The 14,128-nt window shown below is 42.3% G+C and overlaps 1 protein-coding gene across 6 annotated transcripts in view; it reads right to left on the bottom strand.

Annotated features, from left to right (window-relative positions):
* DUS2 (dihydrouridine synthase 2) overlaps positions 1–14,128 on the bottom strand; it is a 43,044-nt gene that overhangs the window by 15,436 nt on the left and 13,480 nt on the right. For all 6 annotated transcript variants that reach the window (XM_059044875.2, XM_059044874.2, XM_067019772.1 and 3 more), the window contains 4 exons: positions 8,820–8,865; positions 5,123–5,214; positions 4,020–4,063; positions 2,801–2,861 (listed from right to left, as the gene is read on the bottom strand). In XM_059044875.2, the coding sequence (XP_058900858.1) occupies positions 2,801–2,861; positions 4,020–4,063; positions 5,123–5,214; positions 8,820–8,865 (243 nt within the window). The remainder of the gene's footprint in view (positions 1–2,800; positions 2,862–4,019; positions 4,064–5,122; positions 5,215–8,819; positions 8,866–14,128) is intronic.

Raw genomic sequence — 14,128 nt, 5'->3', positions numbered from 1 at the left:
CTTTAATAAGTGGAGGAGGGGAGAATGTTAAAAATCTGAGCCCATTAAGAGTGAGGTGAAGGGGAGAAAAACAAATCCAATAAATATATGCTGTCAAGTATATAGACTACGTACTAATGCATGCTCAAGGAATGTGCTCAGAAGGTTTAAATTCAGTTATTACAGTTTAATTTCATGTTTAAGAACTACACATTAGAACCAGAGAGAAGCAGCGCAGACTGAGCCTGAATTTCAGAGGAGAACTAAAAGAACAGAGCTACTAGCCCTGGACTAGCTCCAGATACAAACCTTACAGGCCTTCAGGAAGCCCTGGCCACTCACCCTGACTCCGTCTGTCCTTCACCTCACACATGATCCGGCCCTTCCTTGTCGAATCACAGGATCTAAAATCCAGTCTCACTGCCCCTTCGACAACAATGGCTTTTCCAATTGGTATTTCCTTCCTTCCTCCCTTTCTATTTAACTTCTTAACTTGCTTTTTAGAACAGGCAACATATTAAAAATCTTAAAGGTTCAAAAGGATAAAGAGTAAGAACTCTCCCTCCTTAGAAGGAGGGAAAACTATTCAATTAGTTTTTGTTTTGTTTTTGTTTTTGTTTTTGTTTTTTTTTTCAATTAGTTTTTTTAATATGACTTCAGTTTTTGAACCATGAGAAGAGAGCAGATATTCAGCTGGCATGTACTGGTAAAGCACACTGGGAGGTATCTGTTCTGACTGGTCAGTGCCAGTGCTGTGACTGTTGTTAATTATTTTGAATAGTACCCCTGCAAAGGGAATTTATTCCCTATGCAAAACCAAATAAAAGCTTAGTTTCCTTCCCCAGGGGAAACCAGTGTCACCAGTTTCTTGTGTGTCTTTCCAAATATATTATATAAAAAGAAAAGTAAATATATATTTTAATTCCCCATCCCCCATATATAAATGGTGATACACCCTATACAATTCTGCTCCTTGCTTTTTTCACTCCACGATCTCAGGGAGAATATTCCGACCATTTCAACTCCAACTCTGCTCTGTACATAACTCAGGCACACAAAGGAGTAATGAGAAGGTAGCAAAACAGAGCCTGATGTTTTCAACTCCTCATAGACAATTTCAAACCTCCACGATTCCTGAAGCAGTTGTCCACAAGGCCCTCTGGTTTTCAAGCATCCAAAGGGCCTTTCCCTCAGGCAGTCTTCAGCCTCCTGGCCTAAATCAAAGGTCCCCAGGCCAAGTAACTCCTGAGAGCAGAGTGGCTAACTCTGGGCAGTGGGCTATGGGGACATCTGTTATGTCTACACTGCAGACCCTCGCACCCTGTGATAAGGTTCCCAGAGACGGCCCTGCAGGAGTCCCTCTGGTGCCTCACACTCAGCCAACCCCAAGCTGTCCTTGTTATCCGCTCCAAACATCCTCTTCCTCCAGTAGTCCTGATGACACTGAAGACCTACCGTCTTCCTGGCTGCCAGTCTTTCCTCCCTCTACCCCCACCACTCACCCTGCCTCCCACTCCCAGTCCAATCATTTGCCAGCCAAGTGCTATCAGATTCTGCTCCAATTTGGCTTCTCTTATCTCCATCCCTGGTCTCTCCTGTGGACCCAAAACACTCATCTCCGACATCTGTATCCTGACCTCTGGCCTCTTTCCACTTGAATCAACTAGACACATGGCTTCCAGATTAGTATTTATATTTATAGAATATATTTGGAAAGACACACAAGAAACTAGTAACAGGACTTCCCTGGTGGCACAGTGGTTGAGAGTCCGCCTGCCAATGCAGGGGACACGGGTTCGTGCCCCCGTCCGGGAAGATCCCACATGCCGCGGAGCGGCTGGGCCCGTGAGCCATGTCCGGAGCCTGTGCTCCACAAAGGGAGAGGCCACAGCAGTGAGAGGCCCGCTTACCACAAAAAAACAAAACAAAACAAAAAAAACCAAACTAGTAACATTGGTTTCCCCTGGGGGAAGAAACTAAGTTTCTGATCACAAGCCTTCTCTGTTCGAAAAAGATCAGAGGTATCTAAAATCAAAGTTCAGCTAATCTGGTCCCAACCAAGATTTTCAATCCTGTGTTCCTCTGCTTCCTCTTCACTACCCACTTCCCAACCCTCTGGTCAAATCAAGGTTCCCTGCCTCTACTTCACATTGGCCTCTGGGTCCCTGCTTGTGCCACTCCCTTTGCCCGCAGAGTCCCAAACCTCCTCATCAAGGACTACATTTCCCCACAGGATCCTGAGTTTAAGGGCTGCCCTTCTGCTGCTTTCTCTGAGCTTTCATAGCGGTCCTGTCTGGTCTCTTCTGATATGACAGTGGGGACACATATATTGCATCCTCTATTTTTATTCATGAAAAAACAAAGCCCTGTTCACATTATTCTTTCTTTTAATATTTACATCATTTGTTTTATTACTTGGGCACGAGTGCTGTGTGTGTGTGTGTGTGTGTATTTATTTATGTATATATGTATATGTTTGTGTGCACATTTAAAATTTTTCCTGAACCATTTGAGGGTAATTACATATATCATAGCCCTTGACCCCTAAATAATTCAGTGTGTATTTTCTAAGAATATGGATATTCTTACATAACCACAGAAGTTATCAACTTCATATATTTTCACTGATACAGTATTTTTAGGTAAGCTACCATGGTCTATATTCCAATTTTGCCAGTTGATCTAATAATATCCTTTTGAGCATTTTGCCCATTAGTACAGATCTAGTCCAAAGTCAGGTACTGTACTTAGTCATCACCTCTTGTCAGTCTCCTTTAATCTGCACCCTATATTTGTGAAGAGTATAATGAAATCAGTTTACCTTGGTGGAATACTCTTTAGGACAGCCCATGTTGACATCGATACCAGCCACATCATTTTCTCTGGAAAAACATGAAGGAGGAAAGGTAATAAATATTCAACTGGAGCGTAGGACATAAAGTCAAAGGTATGCATCTGTGCTCATGAAATTCTTAATGTTCCCTGGCCCTCTAAAACGCACAAACCCTCAGAGACAGAAGCTGAAAAATCCTGTCTCTAAAATGTGCAACCGCCTCTCCTCCTGGGCAGAGATCCAGAGGAAGAACATAATGTGCTCAAACATGTAGGAAGGGCTAGTTGTAGAGGATTTTGCTAGTTCTGAGTTGTATCCGATAACTCGAATGTGGAATGACAGCCACACTGCGCTCCATCGCAGAGTCCCTGTTCTAACTGGGTAGTGAGAGCCATAATGCACAAAAGTGACATAAGCACAAGAGCCCTTTCCCAGAGCACTGGTTCTGGAGGAAGTGGAGGACTGTCTTTGCGTGCTAGGCTGCACAGCTGGCTTCCTCCAAACAAGTCTCAGATGTAGAAAGGACCCTTTCCTCCTCATCTGCTACATACACAGTTACCAGTCTGTGACCAGCAGCAACTACTGCCCGAGTTCCTTCTCACCCTTGTTGTAATTAATAACAACAGCTAACAACTTACTACGTGCCACATACTGCAAAGACATTTACATGCATCATTTCATTTACCCTTCCCTATAACACCAGAGGGAGGTGGTACTATTGGTATCATTTTATACATGAGGAAACTAAGTTCTCAGTGAGGTTAAATCACTTACCTAGGTCACCCAGTCAGCAGGTAGCAAAGCCAGAATTCCAACCCAGGTCTAAGTCTAAGGCCCCTCTCCTTAACCACATTACTCTCCTGCCTTCATTAATTTAGGAAACAGTAAGTCTTACCTACACTTCATGAGATTTAAAACCTCAGAGTTCACAGTCATGAGAGTCTCTGCAAAGGAAATCTCACAAATAAACACTAAAAAATAGGCTCCCACCCAGAGGTTCTCTGGGGTCCAGACAGTGCGTTCACGTGAGTCCCAGGGCAGCCCTTGGACGCAGCAAATAGAGAAGGGAACCTGAGCCTTTTAACCTGGAAACAGAAGGCAGTGGACTAGGAAGCAGGAGGGTGGTCACCTCCAAAGTCCCCAGGAACAGTAAGACCTCACAGCCCACAAGAGAGGCAAAGACAGTACCAAACAGGGAAGAACTTACACAAGCCTGGCCACAGCAAGAGCTCGCTCTGCATCTGAAGTCCCCTGGGAACACAAGAGGCTATATCAACCGCTGCCCTGATACAGGTCCATATGCGCAGACACACTCAGGCACGCCATGCACGCACACAGACACACACACACACACACACACACACCAGCAAGTGAAGTCCAGCTGGCATTCTCTCCAACAGCTAGCCCACGGGACTAGCTCCCTGTTGGAGGCCAAAAGTGCACCTGGAAGGCTGAGAAAATGTCATCAATGTTGTGAATACTTTCAAACATACAAAAGAGTTGGAAAAATTTTATAGTGAACATTCATATACCCACCACTTAGATTCTACAATTAACATTTTGCTATATTTGCTTTATCATAAGGCTACTCATTGTTACCAATTTTTTACAAACCTAAACATCATTCAGTAAGTATTTCTGAAAAAATATCGAGAAATGCCCAAAGCGCGAGAAGAGAACTAGAGAATCACTACAATCCTAACACAAATCTTAACTACGCTTCAAGAAACTTAATTTTTTTTTATGGAAAATAGATACAGATTACACAAAACAAAGACCATGATCTGAGCAACTAATGCTAGGGAATAAAAATATGTAAGTCATGCCAAATAGACAGTCCCTACAATGAAGAAAATTAAATTAAATTAAATTAAATTTGAGGGCTTCCCTGGTGTCGCAGTGGTTGAGAGTCCGCCTGACGAAGCAGGGGACACGGGTTCATGTGCCAGTCCAGGAAGATCCCACATGCCTCGGAGCGGCTGGGCCCGTGAGCCATGGCCGCTGAGCCTGCGCGTCCGGAGCCTGTGCTCCGCGATGGGAGAGGCCGCAACAGTGAGAGGCCCGCGTACCGCAAAATAAATAAATTAATTAATTAAATTAAATAAATTTGAGACTGGAGGCACTTAACAGACTGCTAATAACTTAAACCATCTCCAACTGTGTAATCGCTCATGAGCAGATCTCTGAAAACCGTTTAAAGCAGGGTCTTCAGGAAGACTGAAGACCACTGTGCAGTGGAGCCCAGGCGTGTAACCCTGGCCCGGCACAAGGCATGAAACGGGAAATTTGCTCTGTCCCGGGATATGGTACCATCTGGAAGACGACCCGGCTCTGCTCTCTTTCGCAGGTGCGGAAGACTACTCGGTTGTCGGGAGCAACAAAGTCGACTGTGCTGAGCGCCTCTGCAAGAAAAGACAAACATACAGGGCCACTCAGTGAAGAATCAGGTTCAACCTCGCCTAACTCCTGGAAGAAAACACAACAAAAGTATCACCTTGAAGGGAAAAATGGGACGCTAGAAGTACACTATACTTGAAAGAAATCAGGGTATACGTGGGAGACTTCTGAGGTGCTGATGATGGTCTATTCCCTGACCTAAGGATGGTGAGTTACATGGTCCCGCGCTTTACAATTATTTATTAAACCGTGTGCTTGTGTTTTATGCACTTTCTCTGCATGGTGTTTACATTTTGCACTTTTTTTTTTGGAGAAAAAGATTTTTTTAATGAATTATTCATTGTTTTGGATTCCTTCTTTCTGCAATGTTTACTTTATTATGGAACCCTCAAAATAACACAAGATACAATATATTGTGATATCTTTCTCATATATAATTGGGTTTTTCCCACATTTCCTTCAGTCTATAAACCCAGAAATGACCTTTCTTAGAAGAAATTTTTCTGCTCAGCTAGAAGTGACCTCATGAATCTTTGGAATCATCTGTACTTTACATTTCTTTAAAAAGATTTTATTGGAGTATAGTTGGTTTACAATGTTGTGTTAGTTTCTGCTGTACAGCAAAGTAAATCAGTTATACATATACATATATGCACTCTTTTTTTAGATTCCTTTCCCATATAGGTCACTACAGAGTACTGAGTAGAGTTTCCTATGCTATACAGTAGGTCCTTATTAGTTATCTATTTTATATATAGTAGTGTGTCTACGTCAATCCCAATCTCCCAATTTATCACTCCCCCACCCCTTTCCCCCCTGGTAACCGTAAGTCTGTTTTCTACATCTGTGACTCTATTTCTGTTTGGTAAATACGTTCATTTGTACCATTTTTTTAGATTCCACATATAAGTGATACCATATCATATAAGTGATAACATATGATATTTGTCTTTCTCTGTCTGACTTACTTCACTTAGTATGATAATCTCTTGGCCCACCCATGTTGCTGCAAATGACATTTTGCAATGTTTTTAACGTTGAAGAAAAGATGTACAAAGACAAGAGGAACCTTATCTTTGCTTCAGATTTTGCCCAAATTTTCCCAGATGTCACTCTGAAGTTCAGCAAGTTGCTGTTCTTAATTACTTATCTATCATGTGCTAGGTACTGTGAGTGGAGATTTATGATATTACAGTCAATCCTCATTATTTGCAGTTGTGTATTTGCAAATCTGCCTGCTTGCTAAATTTATTTGTAACCCCCAAATCAACACTTGTGGTGTTTTCGTGGTCATTCACAGACTGCAAAAAATTTCTGTCACCAATGCACATATTCCCAGCTGAGGTCAAACAAGGCAACATTCTGCCTTCTTGTTTCAGCTCTCATCCTGCAAACAAGTGTCTTTATGGTGGTATATTTAATGCCAGTTCTTTTTTTGCATTTTTGTGCTTTTTGTTGGTGATCTCAATGTTTCAAATGGCCCCAATCATACTGCTGAAGTGCTATGTAGTGTTCCTAAGCATAAGAAAGCTGTGGTGTGCCTTACAGAGAAAATACATGTGTTAGACGAGCTTTACTCAGGCATGAAATCATAGTGCTGTTGGCTGTGAGTTCGATGTTAATGAATTAACAGTATATGTTAAATAATGTGTCTTTAAACAGAAAGACACATAAAACAAGGTTATATATTGATCTGAAATACATAATGAAAGAGTGTGACCAGAGGCTTACAGGAACCTAACTCTGTATTTCTCCTAGGAGCAATGGTTCCATATTCGCTAATTTGGTGTTCTTAGCAACTTTATAGAACATAACTATTGCAAACAACAAGAATCTCTCATGCTCTTCATAATGAAGTTCTACAATAGGTACTAACGTTATTAGCTTTCAAAGATGACTACCACATGGAAGGGTCCAATGTGGCAGATGGGAGAATATGCCTATCTCAAATGCTATTCGGAGAAATAATGGGATCTTTAATGCACGTAAAGCACTTCCATAAAGAGAAGCTGTTATTATCATCCCAGCAACAAACAGATTAGAAGGTTAAAAAGGCAGGGTAACAGCAGTGACATGTTGGGAGAGGTAATCGAAGTGATCACCAACAGCAGAGACTTCTCATGACTGGCAGTAAGCAGTCTGAGAGAAGAATGACAAAAACGTAGTGGTTAATACTAAGCTTTTCTGTTTAACATCAAAATACTGAAACCCCTGTTAAAGTACTGGCAAAATCTATAGGTATTGACATGGGAAAGTGTCCTAATAGAAAAGTAATTGGCAGGGACTTCCAGGGCAGTCCACTGGTTGGGACTCTGCGCTTCCACTGCAGGGGGCATGGGTTCAATACCTGGTCGGGGAACTAGCATCCCGTGTACCACGCAGTGTGGCCAAAAAAAAAGAAAAGAAAAGTAAGTGGCAAAACGTGTATCATGATCCCATGTGTGTGTGTGTATAGGGGAGAGAGTATATATAAACATGTCATATTTTTATATACACACTTTACAAAATGTGTAAAAAGTACATGTTAATTCTCCTTGTGATTACTCTTCAAGTATGGGATTATGGGGGATCTTCATTTTTAGGTTATATACATCTATAACATTGAATTTTTCATAACACAAGAAAATATAAATCTAAAACAATTAAAAGACAAAATTGACAAATGTTCTAGTGAACTTATATTAAGATTTCACAAGCGTGTATACTTTTCAAAAACCTCAAACAATACTACAACTCTCATCAAAGCAGAATCAGCCTCATCAATAAAGTATAAGCAAAACCACAACTCAGCACAACCACTTCCATTTGCACAGGTCTTACATGTCCCTTATCTTATTTGATCGTCACCCCAACCCTGTAATTTAAGTAAAGCAGGGATTATGATTTCCCTTTTACAGCTAAAGGAATGGAGGCAGAGAGGTCAAGTGACTTGCCCAAGGTCACAGGTAGCGAGTGGCAGAGCCAGGATCAGTGCTGAAGCCATCCTGACCCCAAAGGTCCCTCCTGTACTATGAAACCTGGTGATTTATATGCCAGCAAGCTTGTGGGTAGAAGGCATTCTCAGCCTGTTTCACATCTGGCTATTTGTCATGGTCTCTGGAGAGCAGTGACTACTCTCAAGAGAGCATGTGGGGGCTTCCCTGGTGGCGCAGTGGTTAAGAATCCACCGGCCAATGCAGGGGACACGGGTTTGCACCCTGGTCCGGGAAGATCCCACATGCCGCGGAGCAACTAAGCCCGTGTGCCACAACTACTGAGCCTGCATGCTGAACTACTGAAGCCGGTGTGCCTAGAGCTTGTGCTCTGCAACAAGAGAAGCCACCGCAATGAGAAGCCTGCGCCCTGCAACCAAGAGTAGCCCCCACTCGCTGCAACTAGAGGAAGCCCACGTGCAGCAATGAAGACCCAATGCAGCCAAAAATTAATTAATTATTTATTTTAAAATTGACTTATAATCTATGTATCTTTAAAAGAAAGAGAGCATGTGATCCACAAAATTACACAGGCAAGGAGCACCCTGGAGGACACTGACACCCAGGCAAGGGAAGTGGTAGCACAGTTTGGGCATGATCAGGCAAACACACAATCCTGGGACCACAGCTGCACTCACCATTGACAACTCTCTTGCACTGAAGCATCTTGAGGTCAATCAGCTCCTGCAGAGGAACCAGAGGGCACATGTCAGTCCTGGACACATAGGTCTGGGGCATAGAGGGGAAGACCTTCATCACACACCTGATGGGGGCTGCTTGGCCTGTCACCCTACTACCAACAGCAAATCATGGCTTTGGGGACACGCAGTGCTGTCCTCCCCAACCAAGCATGGCAAGCAAGGGCCTAAGTGAGCTCCCCTCCATCAGCTGCTCTTCCCAGGGACCTTGCAGAGTCTCGGGCCTAGAAGGGTTGAGCCACTCAGGGAATCAGAGATCAGATCAGACAATAGCCTAGGATGTGGACACCTGGACTTTTCTCACCTACTAGTCTCAGCTCCAGTCCATCCCCTCAAAGAACCTCCCACCTCATCCATATGCAAAAGGCAAGGTGAAGGGCTCCCAGGAAACGTCCAAGGATAAAAGTGGAGCCAGTGAACAGAAGCACAGGGAGGAAGATTTGAGATTGACACAGGAAAGAAAAGTCTACAACCCCTATTCAACCTGGGTCACACTATGTGGAAATGAAAGGGGTGAGCTCCTCAGCTCTGGAGATATTCAAAGACTAAGGAAAGAAAAGAAAAAGGGAGTTCTTCAAAACCAGGATCATAAAAAATGAAAGGAAATTCAAGTCTCCTAAAGGGTTGACATTCTCTACCTCTTGGTGGGAGACAAGGCTGCTCTGCTTTGTTCAGTGATCATTTCAATAGATGTGGAAGACAGATCTGAAGAGCCAGGAACCTGTCACACTGCCCAGAAGCTCCTGCCCAGGGGTTCTGGGAGACCAGAAGAAGATAGAAAGAAACTCTCAGCCCTGGAACTCATCCCCATACTGACTCCCTATAAGCCTCAACAAGTCACAACCCCAGCCGGGTGAGCACAATGACCTTTGCTCCCTCATGGGAGCATTTAGTGCTAAAGTGGCCAAAGGTGTCCTATGGTATCCATGGGGCTCCCCCCAGCATATCCACCATCCAGGTTAATACATGCTTTATGGGACTTCCCTGGTGGCACAGTGGTTAAGACTCCACGCTCCCAATGCAGGGGGCCCGGCAAGCCACAACTAAGGAGCCCGCCTGCCACAACGAAGACCTGGCGTGACCAAATAAATAAATAAATAATATATTTTTTTAAAAAGAATTTTTTAAAAAGCATGCACTAGGTGTTTCTGTGGCTATTCTCTCTATGCTGCATCCAGGTCATCAAGTATCTGACGCTCACCAGGCCTGACCACACAAATCACCACCACCAAGCAGTATGGATGCACGGTTGGCATCCAAGCCCCAAGAATCAATGTGGTGTCCCCAGGGACGGAAAGACCCCAACACAGAGCCCCTGTAGGCAGTGATCCTGGTTGCAGGGGCAGGCAAGAAGGCAGGTGGACAAGTGGGCAGCACTGAGTGGCCTGTGCTTATGAAAAGAAGGTTTGCAGCCAGGCTGAGCTTCGGCTAAGAACAAGCAGGGGAAAGTGAGGCAAAACCTTGCTGGGCCCCCACCCCTGCCAGCAGTAACTTGTCCTCCTCAGGATTCCTCAAACCCCCTGCCCAGTCTACCTTCACAGCCTGACCACTTCCTCTTTGTATGCTAGTTACAGATGCACCGTACCTTTACCATTAGACAACAAACGCCCTGAGGAAGGTTCTCAGTTCACACAAAGGTGGGCTTTGAGGACGCTGACCAGGTCCTCCTCAGGGCCCCAAGAGGAGGATTTGAGGCAAAATGGCCCTTGAATGGTCTTATTTTCTTTTCTGTCTCCCCACTACACTGAAAGAGCCTTTGGGGCCTAGACACAGTCTCATTCATCTTTGCATCACTAGCACCTAGTACATTGCTAGTGCTCACTGAACATCTGCTGGAGCCACTTCAATGCCTTACATGCAAACAGATGTTCACCTGGTTGTTAAGTGGAGAAATTAATTTAAATTGTCATCAATAAAACAACACATGCGCCTGCTCACCCACACACCAACACTATTGTTCACCAATTTTATTCATTTTAGTTAGCTCTTTGGTTATAGAGTAGAACCTCATAGGTTATTTTTCACTGTATTTCCTTAATTGGTGAAAACAAACATTGTTTTTCAATGTAGTAGAGTGTATCATCTGTGCATCTTCCTACCAAACTGCCTTTTACATCTATACAAGTTGTGCAGAAAAAAAACTATCCTTTGTCAAATCAGATGTTATTTTTCTGTCTCAATTATCACAAATATTTTTCCTTTATCAATATCACTTCCTCAATTTTTATCATACATATCATTTTATTTCTATAGAAGAGACAACTCCAATTTTGCTACAAACAATGCCTTCTAGTTCCCAAATCTATCTCCATCACAGTTAAGAATATAATTATAGGGCTTCCCTAGTGGCACAGTGGTTACGAATCCACCTGCCAATGCAGGAGACATGGGTTTGAGCCCTGGTCCGGGAAGATCCCACATGCCACTGAGCAACTAAGCCTGTGTGCCACAACTACTGAGCCTGCGCTCTAGAGCCCAGGAGCCACAACTACTGAGCCATGTGCCACAGCTACTGCAGCCCACGTGCCTAGAGCCCATGCTCCGCAACAAGAGACTCCGCAGCAATAACTCCACGCACCATAATGAAGAGTAGCCCCTGCTCGCCACAACTAGAGAAAAGCCCATGTGTAGCAATGAAGACCCAATGCAGCCAAAAATAAATTAAATAAATAAATAAATAAATTTATTTAAGAAAAAGTATACAATTTTGATTGGTTTTTGTCTTCCTTTTAAAACTAATTTGCTTTTTAACTTATCTGAAAATTAAGGCCCTTTCTAAGTCACTTTTTATTCATATGGCTACCCAATGTTTGAACAGCATTTAATTTTAAAGTGCCTTATTATATATGGGCTTATTCTTCCTTATCTGTCACATGTTATGTTCCTATTACATCCTGCTACCTTCATCTCCTCCATTCCACTTGGCTTGCTTTCTCTATCTGAGCTGATCTTGCTTATCACCAGTGTCTCTCCATGCTACATTTCCATCCCCACCTCTGGCCTATCTTCATAGTCTTTTAACCTCCAGTTTGGTTAAAGAATCTTTGGTATATCTCTTGTTTTCATAAACACAAATAAACTCAGATTAACAAACTGTGTGACTGCCAGCTCAAAAAAAAAAAAAAAATCACTGCCAAAATGAATAATGGGAGTTCCAGAAGGAGAGAAGGGATAGAATAAATATTTGAAGAAATAATGGCAGAAAAATTCCCAAATTTGATGAAAAACATTAGTCTACACATCCAAGAATCTCAACAAACTCCAAGTAGAATAAACTTAAAAGAGACCCACACCTAGACACATCAAAATCAAACAGCTGAAAATCAAAGACAAAGAGATAATCTTGAAGGCAGCAAGAGAGAAGTGACTTACCATGTAAAAGGGATTCTCAATAAGACTAACAACTGATTTTTCATGAGAAACAATGACAGCCAGAAACCAAGGAGGTGAAAGACTTGTACACTAAAAACTATAAAATATTGTTTAAAGAAATTAAAGGAGATTTAAATAAATGAAAAGATATATCCGGACTTCCCTGGTGGTCCAGTGGTTAAGACTCCATGCTCCCAATGCAGGGGGCCCGGGTTCGATCCCTAGTCAGGGAATTAGATCCTTCATGCCACAACTAAAGATCCCGCATGCCGCAACGAAGATCCCCTGTGCCACACTAAGACCCAGCACAGCCAACTACATAAATAAATAAATTTTTTTTTAAAAAAAGATATATCATGTTCAACGACTGGAAGATTTAATATTGTTAAGATAGCAATATTCCCCAAACTGATCTGTAGATTCAACACAAACCCCATCAGAATCCTAGCTGCCATTTTTTGCAGAAATTGACAAGATGATCCAAAATTCATATGGAACCTAGAATAGACAAAACAATCTTGAAATAGAAGAATAAAGTTGGAGGATTCACATTTCCTAATCTCAAAACCCACTAGCAAACTATAATAATCAAGATGTATGGTACTGGCATAAGGATAGACATATAGACCAATGGAATAGATTTGAGAGTCCAGATACAAACCAAAACATCTATGACCAACTGATTTTTGACAAGAGTATCAAGACAATTTATTGGGGAAAGAACTGTCTTTTTAACAGGTGCTGGGACATGCAAGAAAATGAATTTTGATCCCTACCTCATAATGTACACAAAAATTAACTCAAAAAAAATTAACTCAAAATGCATCCAAGACCTAAGTGTAAGAGCCAAAACTATAAAATTCATAGAAGAAAACCTAAGTATAAATCTCTGTGGCCTTAGATTAAGCAATAATTTCTTAGAGATGATACCAAAAGCACAAACAACAAAGGAAAGAATTAGGTAAATTGGACTTCATTAAAATTAAAAATTTTTGTGCATCAAAGGATACTATCAATAAATTGAATCAGGGACTTCCCTGGTGGTGCAGTGGTTGAGAATCCACCTGCCAACAAAGGGGACATGGGTTCAATCCCTGGTCCGGGAAGATCCCACATGCCATGAAACTGCTGAGCCCGAGTGCCACAACTGCTGTGGCCCATGCACCTAGAGCCCATGCTCCACAACAAGAGAAGCTGCCGCAGTGGGGGACCTGCACACTACAACAAAGAACCAATGCAGCCAAAAAAAAAAAAAAAAAAAAACCCCACAAAACAAAGTGAATCAACTATACTTAAATAAAATTTTAAAAAATAAAAAAAGTCTTTAAAAATAATAATAAAGTGGAAAAGATCCACAGAATGGGAGAAAATATTTGCAAATCATATATCTGATAAAGGTCTAGTATCCAGAATATATAAAGAACTCTTACAACTTTTAGAGTAAAAAGATAAATAACTCAATTTAAAAATGAGCATAGCATAAAAAGAAACGAAATTGAGTTATCTGTAGTGAGGTGGATGGACCTAGAGTCTGTCATACAGAGTGAAGTCAGAGAGAGAAAAACAAATACTGTGTGCTAACACAAATATATGGAATCTAAAAAAAAATGGTCTTATGAACCTAGGGGCAGGACAGGAATAAAGAGGCAGACACACAGAATGGACTTGAGGACACAGGGAGGGGGAAGGGTAAGCTGGGAATAAGTGAGAGAGTAGCACTGACATATATATACACTACCAAATGTAAAATAGATAGCTAGTAAAGCAGCTGCATAGTACAGGGAGATTAGCTCGGGGCTTTGTGACCACCTAGAGGGGTGGGATAGGGAGGGTGGGAGGGAGGTGCAAGAGGGAGGGGATATGGGGATATATGTATA

Source organism: Kogia breviceps, chromosome 18 (assembly GCF_026419965.1).
Source record: "Kogia breviceps isolate mKogBre1 chromosome 18, mKogBre1 haplotype 1, whole genome shotgun sequence".
Lineage (NCBI taxonomy): Eukaryota > Metazoa > Chordata > Mammalia > Artiodactyla > Physeteridae > Kogia > Kogia breviceps.
Note: the sequence above shows the minus strand (reverse complement) of the source record. Positions and strands in the feature narration are given on the sequence as shown.